At 49.1% G+C, this 25,881-nt stretch overlaps 1 protein-coding gene across 1 annotated transcript in view; it reads right to left on the bottom strand.

The window, feature by feature from the left end:
* The window catches only part of ITPR1 (inositol 1,4,5-trisphosphate receptor type 1), a 147,714-nt gene extending 139,593 nt beyond the window's left edge, over window positions 1-8,121 (bottom strand). Inside the window, 2 exon segments of the mRNA XM_054516055.1 lie at window positions 4,347-4,417; window positions 8,014-8,121. Of these exon segments, the coding sequence (XP_054372030.1) occupies window positions 4,347-4,417; window positions 8,014-8,105 (163 nt within the window). The 5' untranslated portion in view covers window positions 8,106-8,121.
* Window positions 8,122-25,881: the final 17,760 nt, after the last annotated feature.

The following is a 25,881-nucleotide window of genomic DNA, read 5'->3' as shown; positions in this document are numbered from 1 at the left end:
ATGCACGTTCAAAGGAAATTCATTTATAGCCCCTCTTCAGCTATGGCAATTAGAGCTTCATAAAAACACTAAATGTCTTTTCTGTTTAAAGAAGTGCAGATAACTAAGGGAATGTCACACTCTTTCTTTTTTTGGAGACTCACACAAGCAGGATTTCTTCCAGGAATCTCATCTGTACACAGCACATTTACAACAGTTAAGTAAAAAAAAACCCTTATTTTGCATATTAACATTATTTTAAAAAAACACTAATGAATGCACTCTTCAGTCTTCACATTTTGAAAAGCAATTTTAGAGGACTTTTGAATTGTCTGGAACTGAAGGCACAAAGGGCCAGAGAAATGCTGTACTTGAAAAAAAACCCAAACACACCCAAACCACTGCATTTAAAGTGGACATAGAAAGCCAGAATAAAAAAAAAAAAAAAATCCAGTGAAATCTTAGACCATAATTGCCATCCAACCTCAAACCACTGACCTCAGGTGCTAAATAATTCTGCTTGGGATGGAAAATAGCAAGAAAAAGAATCAGCCTTCACACCTTCCACAGAGCAAATGAATATTTTAATGACCTAGAGGCACCACAGCATTTAACATGTGAAATAACTGCAGGTAAACACTCACAGGAACTTGAGTGTGCTGCACTACCTTCTTCTGGAGCTCCTTCCAACTCCAGCACTTCACTTTTTTCCATCTAATAACGCTGGAATTATTTTTTCTTTTACCAACCGTCCCCTTTGCACTTCTTTTACCAACCGTCCCCTTTGCACTTTTACCAACTGTCCCCTTTGCACTTCTTTTACCAACCGTCCCCTTTGCACTTCTTTTACCAACCGTCCCCCTTTGCACTTCTTTTACCAACCGTCCCCCTTTGCACTTCTTTTACCAACCGTCCCCCTTTGCACTTCTTTTACCAACCGTCCCCTTTGCACTTCTTTTACCAACCGTCCCCTTTGCACTTCTTTTACCAACCGTCCCCTTTGCACTTCTTTTACCAACCATCCCCCTTTGCACTTTTACCAACCGTCCCCTTTGCACTTCTTTTACCAACCGTCCAGTCCCCCTTTGCACTTTTACCAACCGTCCCCTTTGCACTTTTACCAACCGTCCCCCTTTGCACTTTTACCAACCGTCCCCTTTGCACTTTTACCAACCGTCCCCCTTTGCACTTTTACCAACCGTCCCCCTTTGCACTTTTACCAACCGTCCCCCTTTGCACTTTTACCAACCGTCCCCTTTGCACTTCTTTTTCTCCACACTCCAGCCCTGAACATCACCCCCTCTCTGACTCTCAGCTGCCTCTTGCCCCTCACCCTTTCCAGGGCTCCCCCAGCACCAGCTCCATCTGTCAGCCAGCTTTTCCCACCATTCTCTCAACAAAGGCAGTGCTGGTGTCCCCAGGATGCCTCTGCTCCTGCCGTCCCTCCAGCTCCAGCCCATCCTCCTGCCCCACCACGCTCACTCCCAGGTTCCCTCTGTGCCTCCAAGCCAGTCCTCCTCCAAGCAGTGATTTCCCAGCACACAAACCCCAGCTCAGCTGGGAAGGGGCTGTTTTTAGGAACACATTCCTCAGGCAGGGCTATTTTCACACCAGCAGCAGGTTAGCAGTGTTTACTGACAGAACATACTCACATTTAGGCGCTGCTGCCAAATCCCTCTCTGCAGGCACAGGGGTGGTGCACACACCCCCACTCTGTGCACAGCAGCTCTGCTCCATTTCAAGGGACTGAAGAGGAAAGAAAATCCCCCACCCTCTGGAGCAGGGCCTTGCTGCTGCCACCAGATGCAAGGGATTAAATGTAGCCTTGGCAACATGACTTTTTACAACCTGAAGCACCTGTGGTTAGGGGAAAAAGTAGGGTGGATTCATTCTGCCACTGGATAGACAGGCTTGAGTTTCACACTGAATTTTCTTGGAATCATCTATGCATATCTAAGCAGACAATCTTGCTTCTAGAGATCTCTCCTCACGTTGATTAAGCATGAAATTTGTATTTACAGCAGTTTTACATCTGCCCAGAGAGGACAGAGCTGCTCTAAGAAGCTCAGAATGACTTCTCAAAAAAATGGTACCAAAAAGAAGATCCCCAAGCTGGGCCAAAGGTGACAGGCTCAGGGTCCCTCCCAGAGGGGACTGACCTGCACCTGGACACCTTGGAGCACAGGGACATAAAGCAAGTCACAGAACCACAGCGGTGTTACCCAGCCCTCTGTAAGGGTACAATCCAAGTCACTTCCATTTGATTCATTTTCTTCTTGTTCCAAGAAGATTTCAGAACATTCCTTCATAATGACTGTGAACCAGTGCCTGACACCAGTCCTCAGGCCTGCAGCTGCTGTGATGACCAGCATGATTCCCAGGATGGCTTGGGCTGGAGGGGACCTCAAACCTCACCCCCTTCCAGCCCCTGCCATGGCAGGGACACCCTCCCCGAGCCCAGGCTGCTCCAAGCCCCACCCTGCTACATAAAAATGGAGTATTTTCCATTTCTGGTGAGGATGAGGTGATAAACTCCACAATTACTTCTTCTGAACATATTTATCACAGAAAGCATTTTATCTCAGACTACACTTACAAAGTATGTGTATAAATAAGAGAAAAGCCTGCTAAAATTTTATGACTTTTGTTGCCATTTACCATTAAGCATAAACCTCCCCATGAAAGCTTCACTGAAGTAACTACAAAGGTTGGAAAAGGTTCACACCATTCTTTCTCCCTGTATAAATTATAAGTAATATGAGAACATTTACAATGTCTAACCACGGTGTTTTATGTCAGACAAATGTCTCTCTGTACTTGCAGTTCCTAAACTGTGCTAGCAAGAATTGCCTTTTTCTCATTCTTTCCTCTCTCTCTGTCTCTCCCTCCGCCTCCCGCTGCACCCAGCAGTCTCAGTCAAATCTGCTTTTATTCTTCCATACAATTTTAACATCAAGAACGCCTCAAAAGTCAAGGCTCTGCTTCACATAACAACATTGTTCTTTCTTGGAGAGCTTACCACTGAATGCTGAACCTTCCCCAGGTTGCCTCTTTGGTATTTCAATTATCAGCTCTTCAGTTTTCCAGGAAAAAGGGAGAAAAACCAACAAGAGCTCACAGACTTCAGCAATATTTTAAAAGGAGAGCTTCATTGTATGTGACATCGTGTCATGGCAAAAAAACCCCAGAACCACCCAAATACCAGCAAGCAAAAACCAGCAGTACAGATTGTACACGATTTTCAAGGGCAATCACCCGCAGTTCTGGCCAAACCTGAAGAGAATTATGGTGATTCTGAGACCCTGATAAAGGCAAAGCATAACCAAGGAAACAGATTCATCCAAAGAAACAAGGCACAGGTGCTGCTACACCTGAAACAATAAAATCCAGACCAAAATTGTAGAATATTTGGCTGAGTTATCCTCTGGGTGAAAGATGCAACCCAGGGGTGAGAAAAGGAATTCGAGGTCTTTGCAAACAAACCCCAGTGAGTGCTTCTCTTGTTGTCTGAGGCCTTTCTTGAACAAGTCAGCCCTTGCCAAAGTGAAAAGCAGAGCACTAATTTCTTATCACTGAGCATAAGTTTCCTGGCAGAATGAAAGCAAAGCCCAAGGTAGCTCATATCAAATTAGGTCAGATAACAATAGTTGTGGCCTACACTTGCTCCTTTTTTTCCTCCTCCCTGAGGTTTGGTACTGGGTAATTAGAAAGAAGGTGTGATAGAATGGAGAAAAAGAAATTAAATTCCTAGGGACTGTGAACATTTGGATAGATCTGAAAAGCAAACAACTGACAGCCTCAACCCCATCCCCTCACACAGCTTTCTTCATTCCTGTTTGGCTGGGACAGAGTTAATTTTTTCCTTGCAGTAGCTGGTAGAGCCACATTTTGGAGTTGTTGCTAGCACAGGGGTGTTTCAGTTACACTGAGCAGATCTCTGCTCCCCACCTCCCTGTGAGGGCTGGGGGGGCACAGCCAAGCCCATCACAGCAGCACACAGAGCTGGCAGTGCCTGCAGAGGTGGCATTTCTCTCGGCCCAGCACCTGCCTGCCCATGGGAAATGGGGAATCAATTCACTCTACTGCCTTGCTGCTGGCTGAAGCTGCTCCTTTATCTACTGAACTGCTTTGTCTGAACACTCTTCCTCCTCTCCCAATTCTCTCTGCCATCCCCCTGGGTGGGGCTGACTCAGGTTAAACCACCACAGACATTCAACACACACATTTTTCCTCGTGGGTTGCCATCCATGGAAGAAGATGACACTAAAATACGCCACAGAAAGCACAGAGGTCAGAAATTGTTACAGAGCACTGCACAAAAGAACCATTTCTAGGCAGAAGGGTAAGGAGCTGTCTGACAAACTTACCTCTGAATTTTTTGGGTGGGTTGTTAAGATCACCTGCTTCTGGCTGTACCACACACCGATCATCCACAAGGCTGCAAAGAAATGAGCAGTGAAGTGAGATCCCATCCCCTGCAGCCCCCTCCATCCTCACCAACAAAACCAAAGTCGTTCACTTGCAATATTTCATCCGAGTGGCCACTTCAGCAGAAGACATTCCCCAAATGCCAACTTATGCCAGATCTTTCTAAGAAGCATGCAGCTAATTATTACTGTTGCCCAGAGCTTTGCTCCTGGGAGGTGGGACAATAAATAAGTCATTGCTCCTGTGTTCTGCATCATCCTTATGTGCCCTGCTCGAGGTGCAGACAGAACAGCCCATATTCTAGGGAGGTGACAGACAGCCTCAGGACAGCTCCTGCCTCTTGGACAGATTTGAGTCACGCTGCAAATGTGTTTGTATGAATAGAGAACAGGAAAATATGACAGCTATGCAAAGTGGACACTGACCCTGTGAGCCCTCAAGTATTAAGAAATGGCAGGAGGAGTCACTGCCACAATAAAAATTGACTCCTGAGAGAAAGGAAGGCACAAATGGACCCTCCTGCTCACCAGGTGAGCTGAGGGATTGAGCCAACCTCCTCCTGTTCTGCCAGGAAGAAGGGGAGCTGGACAAGCAAAACCAAGAGATTCCAAGAGGGAATGCCAGGACAGAGCTGTCTGTCCCTGCACAACCCCCACAGGGTCAGCTGAAATCCCACAGAATAAAGGGAATAGGTAGGAAGCCCCTGTTCCCACTGCTCTGCCTGAGCAGCTTTGGATCAAGGTGGAATTGGGCTTTTCCCAAACTGGAAAATTGCACCTGTAACCAAACACTTTGGGGCTTGATTTGATCCTAAATGACTCAATTTGGCCCCTTACAACCAATCTGTCAAAGAGGCTTTCTACACAAACGTAGAAAGTAAAACTCCAAGGTCAAAGGTTTGAGATGTCCATTCTCATGCAGAATCAACTGGAGGAAGACTGAGACCTAGAATATGAGAGTTGTTCCTTGCAGAGGCTGCTCACATGCAGGGAGCATCTTCAGACAACAATTAGAGAAAATAAGGAAGTGCATGAAAATTAAGAGATCAGAGAAATTAAGAGGGCTCAACAGTTTTATGCATCTAAGATTTGCATATGCAAACATTCAGAGTGAATTGCTTTTTCCCCATGGATTTTCTCCCTACTCAGTACTATATATATATATATATTTATATATAGGTGCCCCAGCATGAATGGTATTAACATTTGAGCTGAAGCACCTGCTTCTGGTGAACAAAGGGCCAAAAATATCCAGGAAATAGGTTACTCTGATCAGCCCATACAGATAATCTCAGTGCAATGCATCCCTCTCATCTGAGATTAAGGTGAAAATAAAGAGGAACTTCCCAAACTAGTAAGAGGAAAATTTTCCAGAGTGAGAAACACGAAAGAGGATAGATTGTACACCAGTAATCATCATGATGACAGCACTGAGTCTGGGAAACAGCAAGAGTCAAGTTCTGATTAAGCAACATGTCATAGGAATATTCAATAGGAACACTCTTCAGAGATTTAGGACAGCATTAGAATGTAGAGTGAGTGGTATCTGCTCCTCAACCTTCAGGAACCACATAACAAGTCATTACACATCGTTATGACATCAGACTGTCAAAACTCCACATGGGCTGGAGGACAATTACACCAAATCTTTCCTTTGCTGCTTTAATTTTCTCCAGGACAAAGACTAAATTAAATATGGGACAAAACTAATTTGATTACAGAGGCTTATTAAGATGATAATGCATTTCATGTTTCACATAGCAATTAGGATTTCTGGCTTAAATTAGGCTCAGAGATATGTGGCCATTATATAATGCAGTTACCTTAAAACAGCACTAACCAAATCAAAGAGGAGGCCTGAACACAGAGGGGTCCTTAGGCCTGCCATGAGAACGTCTCATCAAGCCCAGGAAACACACGTGCTTGGGGCCTGTCATGTCCACAAGGACCAGCCATGGTGAAAAACATCTGCTCAGCAATGCCCTCAGAAGCCACAGCCACTGCATACTGTTCATCATGCACTGCATGGGATCCACATGGCAGAACAACTTTCTACTTGGCCTGCAGTTATTGACTGCCAAACTCGCTTCAGGACTGGGAAGAGAAACAATAGGCAGCTGTAGAGGATAACTCATGTTGCCAGTGTTCAGCAGATAGTATTTGGCCCGTCACACAGCTGATCCAGGGCTGCACAGTGCACGTGGCATATTTGACCAGGACCTGGGAAATTTGTCAAATACATTTGCCAAATACTATTCGACCAACCCTACTTACTACATCCCTTGCTTTTATCATACCTTCTCTCCTTTCTGGCAGCATCCCATATTTTCTTCTCTTTCCTATAATAGATCATGGTGCATCTTCAGTGTCTGCTTCCTTCTCTGCCCCCTTATTTTCCAGAATCCTAATAGCTAGAGGACTAAACCTACAAGTTAGTTTGGAGTCACTCAGGTGAGATTGCAGCCCATCGTTCCCTGCCGAGGCACTTACCAGGATGCTGGCTCTGTACCCTGCTTGGGAGCTCCAATTACCAGAGGCATCTGGGCTGTAGGCATCAAAAAATGTGCTGTGACTGTACCCACCCTGAGGCCCCTGGGGCTACTGGAAATGAGAGAGAGCAGGTTGTGTGCGTGCCCCTGGCTGGGCACAGCCCCGTGTGCCCCTCACTGCTCCTGCCCTGGGGAACAGGGGCCAGAGGTGCTCCTGGAGCTTCTCCCCAGGCAGCACCCAGCTCCTGATGTTTGCAGAGGTTCCTCCTCAGCAGGATCAAACATTCCCTGGCCCTCCTCAGAGCTGTGTTCCAACCCCATGGCTCTGCTCTGCCAGCTCGTGCTTTTCCCACGTGAAAAGCTATTTTTGTGGTTGATGGAGCAGCATTCCCCTCTCCTGCTGCAGAGCACCTGCCCCTGGCCTGGTGGAAGGCAGCACACAAAGGGGCTCTGTGGGAAGCACAGGGGGCAGGAGCTGGCACCACACAGCTCCCACTGCAGCTCCAGAGCTCTGGCAAAGCACAAGGGTCAAAACATCTTCTCCTTTGATAGGAGAAAAACAATTTCGTTCGTGGGAGAAACCTCAAATTAAACCTCAATTTTAAAGCCAAACTAGCTGTAGTGGCGAGTTACTGGTATTTAAACCACTTGGCTCGGGGATTTGATTTATTTTTTTGTTCGATATATATGTTTTTTACACTACTTCCATTGCCTGTGCTACATCCTGTGTGCAGTCAGCAGAGTGCACTGGGGTCTGCTCATCCCTGACTGGGGGAAGGGGCAGGGAGGGACAGGACGGGACACACGGATGGACACGGGACAGACAACAACATGAAAATCATTGGATTGCATTCATTGCCCTCTACCCCTCCACCTGACAAGGTTCTTCCTCCCCACCAAGGACATAAAACTGCACCACAGCCATGGATACACTCTCCAGCCTCCCAAAATTTACCTTGCCATATTCACTTTAGGCCATTTTTAAATTTAGTGTCAAGTCTATCCATAAAGCTCCCTTGCTTTAGCCAGTATTCCCTGGGATCAGGCTCAGGAGAGCTAGCTGAGCTCTGCTAGTCCTTCTTAGAGGGTTTTTAATACAAGAGAACAGCTGTTCTTACCCCAAAGTGCTAATAAATCCATTTGTTGAGCCCTCTGCATAGAGAGAACAAATATCTCCAATATGAAGGAAGCTCGACATCTTGTCAGTCATCTCTGGCTTATTGCCCCTGGAAGAAAGAAGAAAGAATAAAGCACAACATGAATCAGGCAGAATTCCTTGGTGCAGCTACCAGAGGTTACAGCAACAGGAGCCTTTGCCTTTGATTGTTGGTTTGTTTGAAAAACTGAGCAAGTTCTCGCAGTGGAACTTCAGGTATCAAAGGAAACCCAGCAGGCCAGAGTGCCTGCTTGGAAAAATAAACCAGGAAAAACAAGCAGCTACTGGAACCTCATTGCACGTGGGACTGCTTCACAGGCAGGCATTCATCCCAGAGGATGCTGGATTTCAGTGCAGCTGCAGCAGCCCATTCCATCCCACCTGCCAGAGGGAGAAGGGGAGAGGGGACTGCTGCACTTTCTGCAGCAGTATATTTGTATCTAAATCATGTTTCTTTGCCAGAATTAAAGGCAGGTTTAAGCGTCCTTTAAATGTTCTCCTTTGTGCTGGAATGGTACTCCTGAGAAATTCCAAATATTGACCTGATTCACAGCCCAGATAACAAAACCAACAGAACAGATTTTCAAAGACATCTTTCCCAAGCCCATTTAGTGGTTTCCTGGAGATCCTCCCAAGCCCTGCTTTTTGATCAGTGAGTTCAAAAGGCCCAAGCAGCTCCTGTGCTTGAGGTTTCCAACAGCAGAAGCACCAAGGCTGCTCCTCCTGGCAGGCTGAGAGCCCTGCCAGCCAGCAGTGCCCAGGGCCACGCTCCCACAGCTGAGGCTGTGAAAGAGCTCCAGACACCTCCTCCCTCTCTCCCCATCACACCCAAGGAGGTGCTCAATGCTCCAAGAGCAGAAGAAAGGAGCGGCACAAAATTCTGCTTATTCCAGAGCACAGCCCTGCCTGTCCAGGGATAAATATCCCCTTTCCCTGGGCATTATCTTGTTTACCAGAAGCACAAGGAGCAGGTTGTTAGGCAAGCTTGGAGCTCAACAAGGACAAGTTCATGGAGATCTAAAAGGTGATGTTTGCTGCTATGAAAGGGCAATAAAAACCTAAAGTTACACTTTTCTCCTGAAAAGCTCCAAGCAGCTCTCCATCCTCACTCCCAAAAGATCTGTGCTGCTGGGAATAACAATAACAACTTTCATTATTATTATTAAATCAAAGCACACCATGGACATTCTATCCCTGCAAATCTGTGTCACTGGTACAATGAAAAACAAATCCAGGAAAACCAAGAGATAACAGGCCAGGCTGGTATGCAGGTAAAGGGGTCTCAGCTCCTCTGGAATCAAATCTGGGTGCACACACCACCAAACCCTTTGGCTCCAGGCTGCCTGCTAAATGCCAAGTCCTTCAGCCACTGCATGTTACACAGTCTGTTCCCATTCTTCCTTGATAAGTGGACAGGAAAACACTGCTACCTATTTTAAGATATATGCCAAGAAACATACAGAAATATGCAGAGTGACAGAATTAGCAACACTGGAAATACAACTTTCCCCATTTCCTGACTTGAATGTTAAACTACCAACTTCAGACTAAAAAACTTTTCACCCCTCAAAATTAGGCTCAGCCCTGAATTAATACAGCAAAAAGCAAAAGCTGTCTAAGGCAACAAAAACCACAGATAGTCCCCAATTAACCCTTTCTACCTGGCATTAAGGTTCCCTCTCCAGGCTGTGGGGGGATGACTTTTTCCTCACAAGAGGCAGATGTTCACCACAGCTGTTCCCAAGGGAATGTGAAGGTCAAAGTTATTCACTTCCATTAGAGATTTTTTTTCTTGGCCAAAAAAATAGAAAAAAAGAATCTCAGACCACTGCCCAAAACCAGGCTCAGGGATGGACAAGCAACTTCCTGCATCACTTTGCAGGACACAGCCTCAATTTTCCCATTTTCTTCACTGAGAAAGACCCCACCATACCATGAAATTGTAACTCTGATTTATCAAGATAGCTCAAACCCCCCAAAAAAGCTCTTCTGCAATTTACTGACAATTCCACTAATAAAATGTTTATCAGCTTTACCCAGAGCCATCACAGAGTTCTGGATATCAGAATGGTGGTGTTAAGGCTGGCAGCAGTTCAGTGAATTGAACAGCTGGGTTCTTCACCAGATCATCCCTAGAATTCCTGCATGAGCTGGCAGAGCCGGGTTTGGGGTGCAGCCTGTGCTGCTCCCACCCAGGAGAGCTGTGCTGGAGTTCGGCTTCACCAAGGGCTCATCTGGCTACAATAGCCCTGTTTCCCAAGCTCAGGCAGGGATTAATCACCATGTAAGTCCTCACTGCCCCTTCTCCTGGATTGCTGAGTGCTGTTCCAACACCCATCGGTGTGATGCCGTCCCCAACACACCAGGAGATGCTCCAGCACCTGGGGGAGCAGGAAGCCAATTCCCACAGTGGGGAGCCTCTTCTAAAACACTGATTTATCCTCAGGGCTCCCCACAGTCCAAATGAACACTGGCTACCTCCATTCTTTAACATTTGTCAGTCCCACTGACAGCTCTCCCTGCAAATGCTCAGCTTGGCCAGGGCTCAGGACCACGCTGGACTGGCAGATGGAGAAGGGACTCAGTGACCCCCCAGGCCTCCCCACACAGGAGGGAACAGAGTCATTGCTACACTGAAATTCAGCTCCAAAGCTTTTCACAGTATCCTCACAAGGGACTGACAAAACCACTCCAGTTACTGGCATCAGATGCTAAATGATCAGCCACCTCAAATGGAGGCTTTTCCTACCTCTGACATATGAAATGTGAAGCAAAAACTGGAAAGTTTTTAAGAGCAAAGTTCCCAGGTACCCAGTTTGAGAAGCTTTTTCTAAGAGGTGCTGTGAACAACAGCTGGCCACACTAATCCTCCCCAAACCAGACCTCTGTGGGGGTCATCTTTGATTATTTTCTTCAGCAGGACAAGCCAGAAGCGGAGGCAGTAAAAATCTGTCAGCCTTGGCACATTTATCCAAGTTCACAGCACAGGGAGACCACAGGGACCGAGGAGAACAGGTTTGCTCCTGGACACGTCACTCAGAGCATCCATCCATGTGTGTCCCCCTGGCTGTGAGGGGACACTGCCCTCCCCAGGGCACTGACACAGACAGGATGGCCCCCAGAACTGCCTGGGAGTGCAGGACAGGGGCATTTTCACAGCCTCCCAGCGCCTGGCTCTCGTGGGTACAGCACAGCCGTGCTGCTGCAAAGGCAATTGTGCTCCATGGACAAATACAACCATTACCCCACCATTTATTTATTTTAGATACGCCCGTGCCAAGAGCAACTGATTTATGCTAGATGAGGGGACGGCCCTAAGAGAACATTTGCAGTTATTCTGTGCATAATCTCAGTTTTAATGGCTCTTTCATAGCCCTGCAAGAAGGGATTCCTGAAGGAAATTCATCCTGTTCCAGCTGAAACACGGCAGTGTTACCCAGGGAGCACTGTCCTCCTCTTCCCCTTAAACACTGCAGGAAAACAAGATTCCCTCTAGGTAAACTCACTTTAAAAAAATCAAAGATGAAGCACTGATAAGCATGGCATTATCTAGCAAAAATGAAGTCAGGTTTCTCCAAGCAGCTTAACTCGGGTGGCAGCAACGTCAACAGCAGCAACCCAAGCTGCAAAAATAATGTTCTTTTCTCACTAAGCTGAAGGTTCACATTTTAAGAAACAGAAGGACTTGCCAGGATACAAAAGAAAGATGAACTAAAAGTGGACTGTACATTGAGAAGTTAACTATATCTGCCCACAGACATCAAAAAATTCCTGAGCTATGAACACATTCTACAGTATTTTTTTAAGCCCTGAAAGATGAATCTTTATAATTCTGTTGGTGACTGCTTCCTCGTGTCTCTATCAAAGTCAGTGGCTCAGTATGTTTTATATACAGTTTAACTGCACAGGAAAACAAAAATCAATTTCTGTTGAAGACACTGACTAAAATAAATAAACAAACAAAAATCTGCTCCATTTCATGTGAATTTCAAGAAACTAGCCTACAAGTTTTTCTGCCAGCTCTGCTCTATGGGGCCGGATCTGAACACGCATTAGCTAATTTCAGGCAGGGAATTAAAGCCAGGAAAACCTGCTCTTCAGCCCAGGGGTTTCAGCACTTTCCCCCCAGCTCTGGTGAGCACAAATCTGCAGCACACCACCACGAGTGTGATCTTCTGACCCAACAGAACGTGACACAGCTCCAGGGTTCAGTTCTGATTATTTCTTACTACAGATGATCTTGTGCGTATCTTCAACACAAGCTGCTTTTCCTACAGTGACAAGGACTGAACAGAAGCAGTTCTGAAAGGCAGAGGAAGGGTTTGTCCCCAAAGCCAAGGAGAAGCTCTGCAGACCCAGAATGGTTCCCAGTAGCTCCCAGTCCCTGTTGGATTTTAAGGCACAAGCAGAGCATATGCTCAGCCTAATGGCCTTGAATAAGCCAGGATAAGCTTAATATAGTCCCTGAAATTCAATCCTTTTTCCCATGAAAACACATTTCATACGGGCAGTTAAAGCAGGATTACCAGTGAAAACACCTCGACATCAAACTGACTGTTCAATATCAAACACCTCGTGAGACAGCTGCCTTCTGAAACACTCAGAGCGGGAAATGCAGCTGCTTTGTAAACATTTCACACTAATTTCTCCCATCACTCATCTCACTCCCGATGCTAAGGCAGAGAAAACAGGTTTCAAGAGCTGGGAGTTTGCTTTCCTTGAAGAGCCGAGTCAAGGCCCCTTTTGAAGTCCCTTCTCGCAGGGACTGTTTGTGACAACATCCCTGCCCTGCCATTCCTCATCTCCAGCATTTGTGAAAAGGCTTTTTCAAAGAATTCAAAGCTACTTCCCTGATTTCATGTCTCACACGTCTGCTTTGTGTGGGATTTTAATTCTTTACCCCGCGACTGCAAATCCTGTTTGTAAAATAAACGAGCCCAAATGTGTCCTATTGCAAACTGCCTGATTCCCAGCTACTGGGATACAAATTACTGTGTCCTTCTAAGACGCTTTAATGATGTTTGTTTAGAGCGAGAAAAAAGCTCCTTGCTGTGCCCTGCAGTCCCAGGATGCACCCAGGTCTCTCCTGGCAGATTTGCACTGTGGTTTAGTGCTCAATTCAATAAACACTGGCAATTTTATATGTACTGGTACCAAAACTGGAGCAGCACTTCATCCAAGTCTTTTTCACTATCTCGGTTGTTTAAGAATAGAATCTCCAACTGTACTTAAGTGTTTCAACTTCATTACTGCCGACAGGAAATTCCAGAGGGAAAGTTTAATTCTGTTTCAGTTTTTGACAGAAGCAAGACCAGAGTTTAAGGGCAGAGAGACAACAAAGAAGGAAACACAAAGAACTGCTTAATGGCATAAGCAGAATCAGCCAGAAATTAACAGATCTGAGAACCCCCAAGACCAGGTAAGTCTGTGTTTGAATCAAATGGAATTGGGTCATTAATATTGGTAAATCAGGCCAAGCAAGTTAACATTTTTCAATGCAACCAAACACTGTATTATCCTGACAATCCAGTGCTTAGATAATCTGGTAAATCCAATTTTTACAAGATTACTCGGCTGAAAATTTGGTCCTATAGACTAACCAAGATTTCATCTGTTTTTCTGAGTAACACCCACAGAGCATTCTGTATTTTCACAGGTACAGCTAACTTGAAAATCTGAACCCAAACCTGATGTTTCTCATCCAGTAAAAAAAGGAAGGTTTCCTCCCTGAGGATGCTAGGAAAGATTCCTAAGAATCCCATTAGAACAGCCAAGGAAGGGAGGAAGTGCTTTATTTAAAAGCTCACCCAGTGAATAATCACCGTGCTGGGGCTGAGGACAGAGCTCTGTCATCTGCAAAGCTTCTGACTTTGCAAATCTGAACGGAGCTCTTTGCACTCGCCAGGGAAAGGCAAATGAAGGGATTTTGGGAGAGGATCCCGAACACCAGGATCCTCTCACACCTGCAGTGGGACCCAGCTCAGGGCCAGCGCTGGGAGGGCTCAGCACGGCTCGTTTTATGCACATGGAGCTCCATTTCAGAGACTGCACCTTAAAAAAACCCTATCAGTGCAGTACATTTATCTACCACAGGATCTTGTTTTCCCTTCAGCTGCAACCTTTCATGTCCAGGAGGCTGCTCTCTGCCACCCATGGGCGGCTGATGAACCGTTAGATTAAGGGGGAGAAATGCTCTTTCTCAGACCAACTCTTTTTCCTCCCGACACTTAAAACGCAGCAGATTTTTTTTCTCCAATTTCCAGGCTGAACAGGCAAGATGGAGGCTGGGGAAGAGGGGAAGGAGGGAGCAGCACAGCACTGTGACTTTCTCAAGGACATGCAGCAGGTCAGACTCAGGGCCCAGATCTGAATCCAGGTCTCCCAAATCCCCATCCACCAGCCCACACTCCCCTCTGCTCCCAGGGGAGAGATCACACTCGCTGCACATCTCATCAAGCACACACTTCCCCTTCCTCTAAAAATAAGTAGGAAGAGCAGTGTAAATTCACACAGCAAGATCAGGGCCGAGTTAATTACATTCTATTCATACTATTTGCCGCTCCACAGATAAATGGATTTATCATATCAGTGACAAAGTTATTCCAAAGTTACTATTTCATAGGTGCAACTGCAGTTTAAGAAAACAGATAAAGGAACTCATTTTGGTAACTTTAACCTCAATAAAACCTCAGTACAGGAAAGCAAATGTGCACAATGTTCTCTTCTCCTTAGAAAGGGCGTCTGCTTTTTTTTTTTTTTAATTATTTGCCCAGTGCAACCAGACAAGCTAGTTAGAGAAAATTCAAGTCAAAAGCATGGAAGTTACACTCTGACAGCAATCCCTTAGACAGCAGCCACTGACTGAGGTAAGAAACATGACTGACAGGTCCTATTGACAGGCATCTGCAGGCAGCTGGAAAAAGAAACTCTATTAGAGATACACTGTCAGGAGAAAAATATCATTTCTTTGTTCCAAACTAAGTATGACCTGACAGCATCTTCTCAATCCCATTAAAAGGAAGGAGCACTCTCTGAAGCTGATACCTCCTGAAGGCCATCCTGGCTGGCTCCAGCCCTGCTGGGAGGAGGCCCCGAGGAGCACACAATGTTTTCCAGCATATTTCTATCAGGAGAGAGCTGGAACAAGCCAAAAGGACCAGGACAACCAATGTCATGGGGAAAGAGAGCAAGCTTGGTTTATTGCACCAGCTGGAGCACGGCCAAGGAACAAAGATGGCCAGGGAAGAAGAGGGTACGGAACAGTCCCAATGTCACCTGCATGGCCAGGTATCTGCTGAGGGCTCACCACAGCAGGGGCTGGTTCCTGCCCTCCACATCAACCCTCTGCACTCCTCAGCAAACCCAACACTCCCTGAACTCAGCAGCTTCCTCACCTGTCCCCGAGCAGCCTCCATGCCCTGTGTCCCCAGCGCCTGACCCCTTCCCCAGCATGTCCCCAGTGCCTGGCCCCTTCCCCAGCATGTCCCCAGTGCCTGGCCCCTTCCCCAGCACGTCCCCAGTGCCTGGCCCCTTCCCCAGCACGTCCCCAGTGCCTGGCCCCTTCCCCAGCACGTCCCCAGTGCCTGGCCCCTTCCCCAGCACGTCCCCAGTGCCTGGCCCCTTCCCCAGCATGTCCCCAGTGCCTGGCCCCTTCCCCAGCACGTCCCCAGTGCCTGGCCCCTTCCCCAGCATGTCCCCAGTGCCTGGCCCCTTCTCCAGCATGTCCCCAGTGCCTGGCCCCTTCCCCAGCACGTCCCCAGTGCCTGGCCCCTTCCCCAGCATGTCCCCCTGCCCTGGTCCCTCTCTCTGCAGCTCCACACCTGGGCGGGGGCTCCCTCTCCTCCATGGCGGGTGCGCTGTCGGCCTCCAGGGCTGGGCTTGGCAGGGTGTCCCCCGGCACAGCTGGGTCCCCTCGGGCAGAGGAGCCAAGGCCTGTGTCCCTCTGGCCAGCCCCTGCTCCCGCAGGCTCCGAGGGCTGTGCTGTCCCCAAGGCAGGAGCCTCCTGTGCGCCGCTCTCTGCTCGTCCCTCCCGGACACCTCCGCTGGCTCCCGGCTCTCTGGATAAAACCTCAGCCCTGGGACAACCAGCCCAAGAGGAGGAGCCACTGCCAGCACATGATGAGCACGTGTGGAGAGCCACTGGTGGCCAGGGGACCTACTTTGAGCTCCAAAGCCCCGATGGGCCGGGCTGCGTTACAGATGAAGGCTCCAGTTCCCAGGCTGGCTTTTACCTGTTGGCCTCCCAACTGTAATTTTCCAGAAGGCAAAGGTTCAAAATGCTGAACCACTCACGAGCATCAGCATCTGAATCTACTGAACACTTAAGAGAGGAGCAGCCAAGGACTGCAGAGTTATTTTGATCAGAAGTTCTCAATTAACCCTTGGGATCAGGCACCATCGGCCAGCTGAGGTCGGTGTCTGCATCTGTGGCCATGTGTTTCTCCTTGGAGTGGGATGCAGATGGGACAGAGCTGGACTGCAAACAAAGCTTTCTTCTTCACAACTTCTTGGCAGATTTCTGAATTTCTGAAGAAGCAGACAGGATGGGCCAAGGCACAAAGAAACGTTTTTACAAGTTTCATGCAAAACTGCTACTAAACAATTGCATAAAATAAAAAGCAAAGTGCAGCCTTCGGGCAGCAGCCATTTTTTGGCCTATTATGATCAGAAATTTCTTTCATGTGCATGCTCAGAGATTATCACCCTCTGACCACAGAAGATCATGCACCAGATGAGGAGAGGATGAACTCCCCGTGTCCATTTTGACACTGAGTTCAACCGAGTCTCTTCCCTTAGAGCTCAGCACCACATTACTCCAAAAGCAGAGGCATTACCCAACATCCTAACCCAGAAACATCTGGCATTTCCATTCCTCAGAGCTATTCCCCCTCCTTTGATCACCTCTGCAGCCAAATGATCACAGAGTCACAGACTGGTTTGGCTCGAAAAGGACCTGAAAGATCATCTCATTCCACTCCCTTCCACTAGACCAGGCTGCTCCAAACCCTGTCCAGCCCAGCCTTGGACACTTCTAGGGAAGATCATCAGTGAGATACGAACACTCAGCTTCCTGCAGCACTCTTCATGTTGGAGTTCTGGCACGTGAGGCTGCAGTTACATTGCCACAAGCCACAAATCCAAAATCAAGGAACACAGACTTGCATGCACATTTCCAACCCATTTTCTCTCCAGAGGGTTAACTTACTCAGATATCAACTGACGTTTTATTCTCCACAGAATCCTGCTAGGAAGTTCTGATCCAAGTTTTGACAAGCTTAACCAAAACCACAAGCATGAAAATGAAACTCCTCTGAGTTCAGAATCCACAGCTGAATGTTGCAGCTTTCCCTGCTTGAATTGCAATTCCTGTAGTTTCCATTTCATCTTTTTCAAGGAATACAATCCCAGAATGGTTTTGGGTTAGAAGGAACCTTGAAGATCATCTCATTGCATCCCCTGCCATGGGCAGGGACACCTTCCACTACCCTCATGTTGCTCCAAGCCCTGTCCAGCTTTTCTCAACAAATTTGGCCCCATAAACCACAAGTGCCCTGAAGACATAGAAATGTACCTTCCCAGCACAGGCAAGAGCCACACAAGGAGCCTCTGCATGCCTCTGCCAATCTAACAAGTACTTGCAGCACCCTGGAAAGAGGGATCTGCCTCCATCCCCAGCCACTGCCTGCTCATGCCAAGACAGAGAACAAGGCAATAATTGCTGTAGTCCTTTCGTAGTGTCCGTGGGGAGCAGAAATTAGACAGGAACATCGAGCCAGATCAAAGCCCGTGAAGTTTTGGCATCCTGCCTCCTGCAGCAGCCTCCAGGAGAGGCTGGGCTGCACAGGAATCACTTGGAACATCCATGGGCACAGCCAGCATCCCACCCTGCAGCACAGGACACTCCCTACTGCTCTCCCAGCCTGCAAAGCAGCACCTGTCCCCACCCAGCACAGGCCACTGGATGAAACTGGGCAGCTTTTGACACCCCAGAGTTTCATTATCCCACACAAACAGCACAAAAAAAGGCTCTGGGCCACCCAAGCACCTTCAGTTTCTGTTGCTATCTTAGCAGAAAAAACTAATTGGGGACATACAGTAATGCAGATCTTTAGGAACCAGGATTTACACCACAGTCTCATTGTGACAGAGATGTTACATTTACATAACCTTCTAGCAGCACATGATTTTCTGCCTCTAAACCCTTTGGTCTCCATAAGCCGCTTTGCTGAGGTTGCCTTCCCTCACACTCACCCACGGGCGAGCCAGCAGCTCGTCTACCAGCTACTACAGAGCCACTACCCTCATCCCACCTCCCACGGGAGCCTCACAGTCCTCCTGGCTTTAAGACAATCCTACAACTACAACTATCTTGTATTTATAGGGTAATAATGTCTCAAAGACTCCCAGCACACTCTGCAAGTTGACACATCAGCTATTCCAAAGCAGTGTGCTGAGCACTGAGCAGCCAGCACAGCCAACAAACGGGGCCACAGGATCATGGAAGCTGGGAAAGATCTTCCATGTTGAACTTGTAGCACTGTGCCCACCCAGCCATGGCAGGAACAGCCACATCTGCTCAGTCCTTGAACACCTTCAGGGATGGGGACCCTACTGCTTCCCTGGGCAGCCCATTTCAGTGCTTGACTCCTCTTTCAAGTCACGTTCTTTTTCCTAATATTTATCCTAAGCCTCCCCAGCCCAGCCTGAGCGGTTCCCTCTCCTCCTGTCCCTGTTCCCTGGAGCAGAGCCCGACCCCCCAGCTGTCCCCTCCTGTCAGGAGTTGTGCAGAGCCAGAATTTCCCCCTAGCTCCTTTTCTCAAGGCTGAGCCCCTTCCCAGCTGCTCCTGGGACCCTTCCCCAGCTCCATTCCCATCTCTGGGCACACTCCAGCCCCTCAATGCTTTTCTTGCACCGAGGGTCCCAGAGCTGCCCCAGCAGTGCCCAGTGCAGGGACAGGCCCTGCCCTGCTCCTGATGCCACCCCAGGGCTGGGGCAGCTCAGGTGGCACTGGTCTCTTGCCTGATGGGGCACAAACGAGCCCAGGTGGCCAAGAGCAGCTACACCTGCTCCAAGAGCTCCTCAGAACAAGCAGCACCTGCTCTTCTGACGGCTCCAATTCAAGGGCAGGTACCAGACAAGGGCTCAGGGTATCTGGGACCTGCTTTAATCCTGCCTGACAGCACTGAACAAGGAGTTCCACCTCAATGCTGTCCATTTCAGCAATTTACAAAAAGAGACCAGCTCATCTGATGAGGAGCAGCCTAAAGGAGCTTCTGCCTCCAGAACAGCATCTGGACCACCCCAATTTGACCAGCCCCTGGGGCTATTCCCTTTTCTCTGGCACACACACACATTATGGAGGAGCTGGATCCCCAAAATTCACCCCAAACCTGCCACCCCTGCAGGTTTCTCATGCTTGCCACACTATCAGGGACATTCAGGGCTGTCTTTAGCAGAGGAGTTACTACCAAGTCAGAGTAAGAGCTCAGACCACACAACAGCAGCACATCGTGGTTTGCAGCTCTCCCTCACTTGTGAGCTACCAAGACTTGAGATTATTTCTGTACTTTAACTCAATTTGTGCATTTTCTAGACTACAAACAGGTTTGTTGAGGGAACATGAGAGGGCTGATGGTGCTGTGGATAAGATCATGTTACAGAACCACTGAGGCTGGAAAAGACTCCCAGGATCATCGAGTCCAAGCTGTGCCCAAGCCTCCCCTTGTCCCCAGCCCAGAGCACTGAGTGCCACATCCAAGTGTTGCTTGGACATCTCCAGGGATGGGGATTCCACAACTTCCCTGGGCAGCCCTTTCAGTGAAGAATCCCCCCAAAACCACACTTCTCATTTACAATCAGAGACCACAACTGTCCCTTGCACCCCCTCCACCCTGCTCATCAGTCCCAGGACAGCTCCATTCATCCAAACCTGCAGCTCCACCAACCACCATCAGAAATAAACCAGATGCTCTCCCCCTCCCGTGCTCTTCACTAAGGCCTCCTCCACCCTCCAACGATGGTGTTCAGGATTAGCACATCTCATAAAAACCATTTCCCCGAGCTAAGCTCCACCCCATGATTGCAAAGGCAAACCAAAGTTACTCCTGTTTGTTTACTTCCTAATTTATGAAACCTGGTAAGAGGAAATTATTTCCAAGGCTTGATCAACACTGCAAAACAAGCAGATGGGAGAAAAAACCCTCATCTAAGCAAACACTTTAATCTTGGGGAAATAAGGTATTTCAACAAGAAAAACCCCTGTTATTGACAAACAAGAGGCAGCTTAAAGGAAACATTAGAAATAATCAGCTCAGCATCAGCTTGTTTTGAAACACGCGGCAACTGTGGTTTTGTTTTCACAGTGATTCCTTCTTTTGGCTTAGGCACGCTGAGCACTACAGCTTCACACCAGCTCAGGCTGCTGAGTCCCACAGTGGTCAATTCCCACGTTTGTTTCACCACGTGTCCTGTTAACCCTGCATTTCTGGCCGGATGGATGCCACCAGCTTTCTGCACTCACTGAGCAGCCAGTGCTGGGCAGCCAAAGCTCTGCTCCAGCCCGCAGTGCTGTTATTGCTCCAGGCACTTACACCAGCACAGCCACCAGGTACTCAGACCATGCAATACTTGCTGTGTGAGGAAATGGGTGTAAATTAAGGCACAGAAAAGAAACCAACGAGAAATCCAGCGCCTGGCAGCCCATTAAGGTGGCCACAGAGGAAGCACTGAGGGGAAGGAAGGGATATTGGCCTCACATGGCATCACAGCTGAGCCCTGCAAGGAAAACAGCTCCACCTCGGGCCTCTGGCCTGGGCTCAGAGTCAGCCAACCCTCCGGCTCAACCCGCCTCAAGTCCTGGGATACCAGGCTAATTCCCGAGCCCAGCAAAACAGCCTCAAAGCAAATAACTAAACACACGCTGAGAAATAAAACACACGCACAGGTACCAGTCCTCGCTAATAAATAAAACCAGCGGCTCCCACACGCGCTACTCCCCGCACGACTCTCAGTCACTAAATCTTCATCAGGCAAAGATCTGGATTGTATTAGCCACGTTCTCCCTTCGTGATTTGTGAGCAGCAGGACCGCAGCCCGATCCATCTGCGGCTGAGCAGGCACAGAACCGCTGCACGGCAATAAATTCAACTCAAGCCTTTCACCTGTTGGAGTCTGTTCAGACAAACTCCGGGCGGCCAGAGCGAACCCACCTGGGGCCGGGAGGGGAAGGGCTGAGGCAGCCCCGGCTGGTCCCGCTGCATGGAGCACGTTCCCTGCGGGAAAAGCCCGCACACCAAGGGGCACAGGGAGCCCGTGCCCCCCGAGGAGCCCCCCAGGAACCCGCAGGGCTCGGGCGCTCGGCACGAAGCCCTGAAGCCGCTCGGGACTGTGGCACATCCCACGTACACGCATGGGGAATGCACATGTGCCCCCACCCCTTCCCCCGCCGAAGTCCAGTTATTGTAGTCCAGGAAACAGCCAAATATTTGGCCTGTCAGGCCAGTCAGCGGGACCCTCCGAAACATCCACCCACAGCTGCCCGCTTTTTGACCATTTAAGAGGAAGATCGCCCATAGCCAAGTCCCCATCGGCGCTCACAAGTGTTTACATAACGCCAAATATCGCTCGCAGCCGAGCCCCGAGCACGGGGGCAAAAACACGGGGAAAGTTGGAGCGGAGGCGCAGCTCCGCTGCCGGGCCCGCGGTGCTCCGGGGGCCGGGACCCCGCTCCGGCAGCGCTGCGGGACCGCCGGGACGGCGCAGGGGGCTCTGCCCGGTCCTGTGAGGGCTGCGGCGGCCAGGCATCCCCGCTGAGCACGGGAATGCATCCCTGCACAGCAGCGGGCTGCATTCCCGGCTATCCCCGCCTAGCAACGGGCTGCATCCCCGGGTGTCCCCACCCAGCACCAAGCTGCATCCCTCGGGCTGCGGGACGGGGCTACCCCGACGGCCACTCACCGCCTCCCTCCCTGCCCAGCCGTGCCCGCTCTCTCCCGGCCGTACCTGGCTGCGGAGGCGGCGGGGCGGGCTATGGACGGCTCGGCAGCTCCATACCGGCGGCGCTCCCGGTCCCGCTCCCCGAGGCTGCGCCCGCCGCCGCCTTAGCTGCGCGTCCACATGGTCACTGCGCTCCGCGCCCGCCGCCGTGCCTTAAATAACCGGCAGGGCACGCTGGGTAACCGAGTCCTGCCGCCGCCGCGCCGCCGCGGGGGCGCGGCCCACGGGACTACAGCTCCCAGCGTGCCCCGCGCCGCGCTCCGGGCGGGGGCAGCGGACAGCGGAGACCCTCGGGGTCCGTGCGGCCAGGGACGGGGACGGACCCCCGGGTCCGTGCGGTCGGTGATGGGGAGGGATCCCCCTGTTCGTGCGAACCCCACCGGTTGGGGACGGGGATGTATTTTGTTCCGGGGGTCCGCACAGAGCTCGGGAGCGAGCGAGCGGGCGGGGGGGAGCGTACGGGAGTAGCGGGCACAGAGGTTGCGAGAGTAAACCCTGAGTAAACACTGACTAAAACAGGTGTCAGCGCTGTTTGGGGAGCGCCGAATAGCGGGAAGCGAGGGCTGAGGTGAGCACCTGCCTGCACAGGTGCCGTCACGTCTGCTGTGACTCAGGTGCGAGCCCTTGGCTGAGCAGAGTCCCGGCCGTTCTGCAGGAACGGCTCCAAACTCTGGAAATAGCGAGTGTCATTGGAGTTCCTCTTCACTAAAATTACTGCACGGGGGTATCACTAACGAGACATCAAAACTTCAGCCAGAATGACCAGCAGCGAATAAAAAATAGTAATATTTCATTTATTTTTGTATTATGTAATTATTTGTCCTTAAATATTAGCCAAGGTTATTCCCCACAGTTACACCCTGATTTTCCTGCCCTCTGTGGCTGCCTGGCAGGGTGGGTACAATGTTTGCCTGCAGAACAACTGTATCGCTTTAACTGGGATTTAGGTGAAGGAAACAGTTCCCTCATTCATTCACTGTCACCCGCAGCCACGTGCTGCCGTGGGTAACAGGTAGGAATGGTGCTCTTGTTTGTTTCCCTCTGGGGAAACAAACGAGGTGTCCTCGCTTGTTTCCCTCTCTACAGCAGCAGGAGAACGCTGGTGAATGGGAACAAGCCCAGATTAGCCAGCTTGAAATCAACATAACTTCCCCTGCACTGGCTCTCCATTAAAAATAGCTCCAGAGGAGTTGGAGCTGGGGCTCTGGAGCAAGGATATGCAGAAGCTGAAGCTGTGACTCAGGAACTGAAGCGAAGGTCAGAGAACAGAGTTTTATGGGTTTCCTACATGGCTGCAATACTACGAGCCATTACTCATCAGGAATTTGGCAGAGTAGTGGTGCCTAATATCATTAGATAATCCTAATGAATTCTTGTGTAATCAAATCTAATCTCTGGATGGGTTCAGCAGGCGGAGGCTGCGAGCGAGCGGCTGCAGCGGCTCCAGGGCAGTGACAGAAGGGCTGTCACCAGAGCCAGGGGCAGAGCTGTGCCTGCTGAGCACCTTGAGCAGCTCTGCAAACAGCGTGCCTTAAAATAGCTCCAGCACTGAGGCATAAATCCGAACAGCAGCACTGGGGGGAAGCACAGGAACAGGCTCCCCAGGGAGGGAGTGGAGTCTGCCCCTCTGGAGACATTCCTCCCCCCGAATACCAAAGCCCTCATTTTTGCTTGTGGACTACCTTTGATTCTGGATCTTGGTCAGTTCTTCAAAGGCTGAGGAGCTCATAGCATCCCAGAATGGTCTGAGTTGCTCCCAGCCCCAACCAGCCTGGTCTTGGACACTTCCAGGGATGGGGCAGCCACAGCTGCTTTCTCTGGGCACGGTGCCCTGTGCCAGGGTCTCCCCACCTCACAGGGAGCGATTTCTTCCTAATATCCAACCTAAAGCTATTCTCTGTCAGCTGGAATCCATTCCCCCTTGTCCCCTGGTGGCCCCTCACCAATTTTTGGGCATTCAGCCAAAAATAGTGACCAAGCTCTGCGAAGAACTTGCTAGATTTGAAGGGGTGCTGGCAAAGACAAGATCATCATGGAAGCTTCCAATGCAGGAGAACGTTTCCCTTTGGGAGCTTGCTCTGGGCTGCTACTGCAGGCACTGTGAGTTCATGGGGCTCCTATAGTCTTACAGCACTGAAATGAGGTAAAATTGTAGGGCAGCGTGGGAGTAGGAAAGATCACCTTGGGAAGGACCAGAGTATTCCCTTACAGGAATTTTCCCTGATAACGGGATCTACACGAGGCAGCCCTGAGATGGGAACAGTCCTGTTCAAATGAGGGCTGGGCTTCGAGCCCACACACCCCCAGAGGGTCGAGGGAACGAACTCAAGAATTCAGAGAGGAAATAGTGAAAAAACACTACTTGGTAGGTATCACTTCAGCCCTGGGAGCTGCACTGTGAATGTTTGGCCCAATTTCACATGTGGTTTCAGTCACAGGAAAACAACTTGTGAGGGATTTTTATTTTTTGCTATTGGAGTACTTTGTTCTTTTTCTCCTTTTCAAACCCTGTTCTGCTTCACTCCTACTTTATTTTTAGCAATTATGGAAATTCAGCAGTGATGAAAGATGTTAAAATGAAATTTGAAGTCTTTTATTTGCTTTTTTATTTCTATTGTCTTGTTTTATGTTGACAAATTTGCAACTAACCATTGGCTGTTTTGGAAACATTGCACCTCCAGCCTGCTGGGTGGCTTTGCACGGGTTTTGTCTCTGCTGTTTTGGTTTTGTGTCTTTTGTCAGTTGCAGGTCAACAGCCCTGGAAGAAAAATGAGAGCAGAAGATATTCCAGGACTGTGGGGATCAATCTGCTTCCTCTTGCTCGTGGCTGGTCTCCACAATGGAGAGGATGATCCCACAAGTTCCCTGTCCTTAGGGAGATCCATGCAGGCACTCAGGGATGAAAAGCTCTCCTAGAACAACTCAGCCTCTCATGAAGCGCTGGAAAATCTCTCATTCCCATCACGTTTTAATAGCAGCAAGATCAGAAGCGGGGGGACTCGATGTGAGGAGAGAGAAAAACTAAAGCCTGCATGGCTGAGCACAAAAGGATCCACAACAGCAAAAGTTCTCCAAGTCCTCAGGATCTCAGAGTGGAAGTTGCTCAGAAGTAAACTGTAATTATTTCATCTGTTCTCTGGGGAGAGTAAGGAATATGAACCCTCCTGATGGAGTCACACAAATGATGCACACAAGAATTCCAGGGAAACGAGCCATGAGAACGAGTGGGCAGGATACACCAGAGAGCTGTCCCAGCTCGTTGGAAATCAGCTGATTTTCCTGAATTCCAGCACCCCATGGCCAGAATCCCAGGGATTTGTTAAGGGGAGGTTATCCTGGCAGACTCTGTTCAGTTGTAGAAGTCTGTAGAATTTGGATGCCTACCTTTTGCTTTCACTTCAGTGAATTGTGTTGGGAAATATTTAGCAGGAGAAAATAAGTTGGATTTAACTCTCATTTTCATGGCCATTCATTCCTTAACAAAGGGCAAAGATCACCATGCCAATGCAAAAGGAATATTTCCATTTTCTGACCCCAAAGCAGCAAGGGTTGGTTGTATAATTAAGTTTGCACTCATTTGTTTTCCTGCACTCTGATGCTTTTCTGGAGCACATCACAAGGCAAAAGGGACCAATGATGGATAATTGGAATTCAACCCTGTGAGGCTTCCTGTCACATTCATATTTTCTGGAAAAATCCATTTGCCCAGGATTTTCTCCTGGGAAGCTGAGAAGCCTCAGAGAAAAAGGAAAACAAATTCTTATCTGATTTGCTTCTCCTGTGTTGTGCTCACATGTGGAATGTGTTTGGGGATTGTTTACCCACAGGTGATTGT

This window comes from Molothrus ater, chromosome 11, assembly GCF_012460135.2.
Source record: "Molothrus ater isolate BHLD 08-10-18 breed brown headed cowbird chromosome 11, BPBGC_Mater_1.1, whole genome shotgun sequence".
Taxonomy (NCBI): domain Eukaryota; kingdom Metazoa; phylum Chordata; class Aves; order Passeriformes; family Icteridae; genus Molothrus; species Molothrus ater.
The sequence above is the reverse complement of the archived record's forward strand: the minus strand, read 5'-3'. Positions and strand labels throughout refer to the sequence as shown.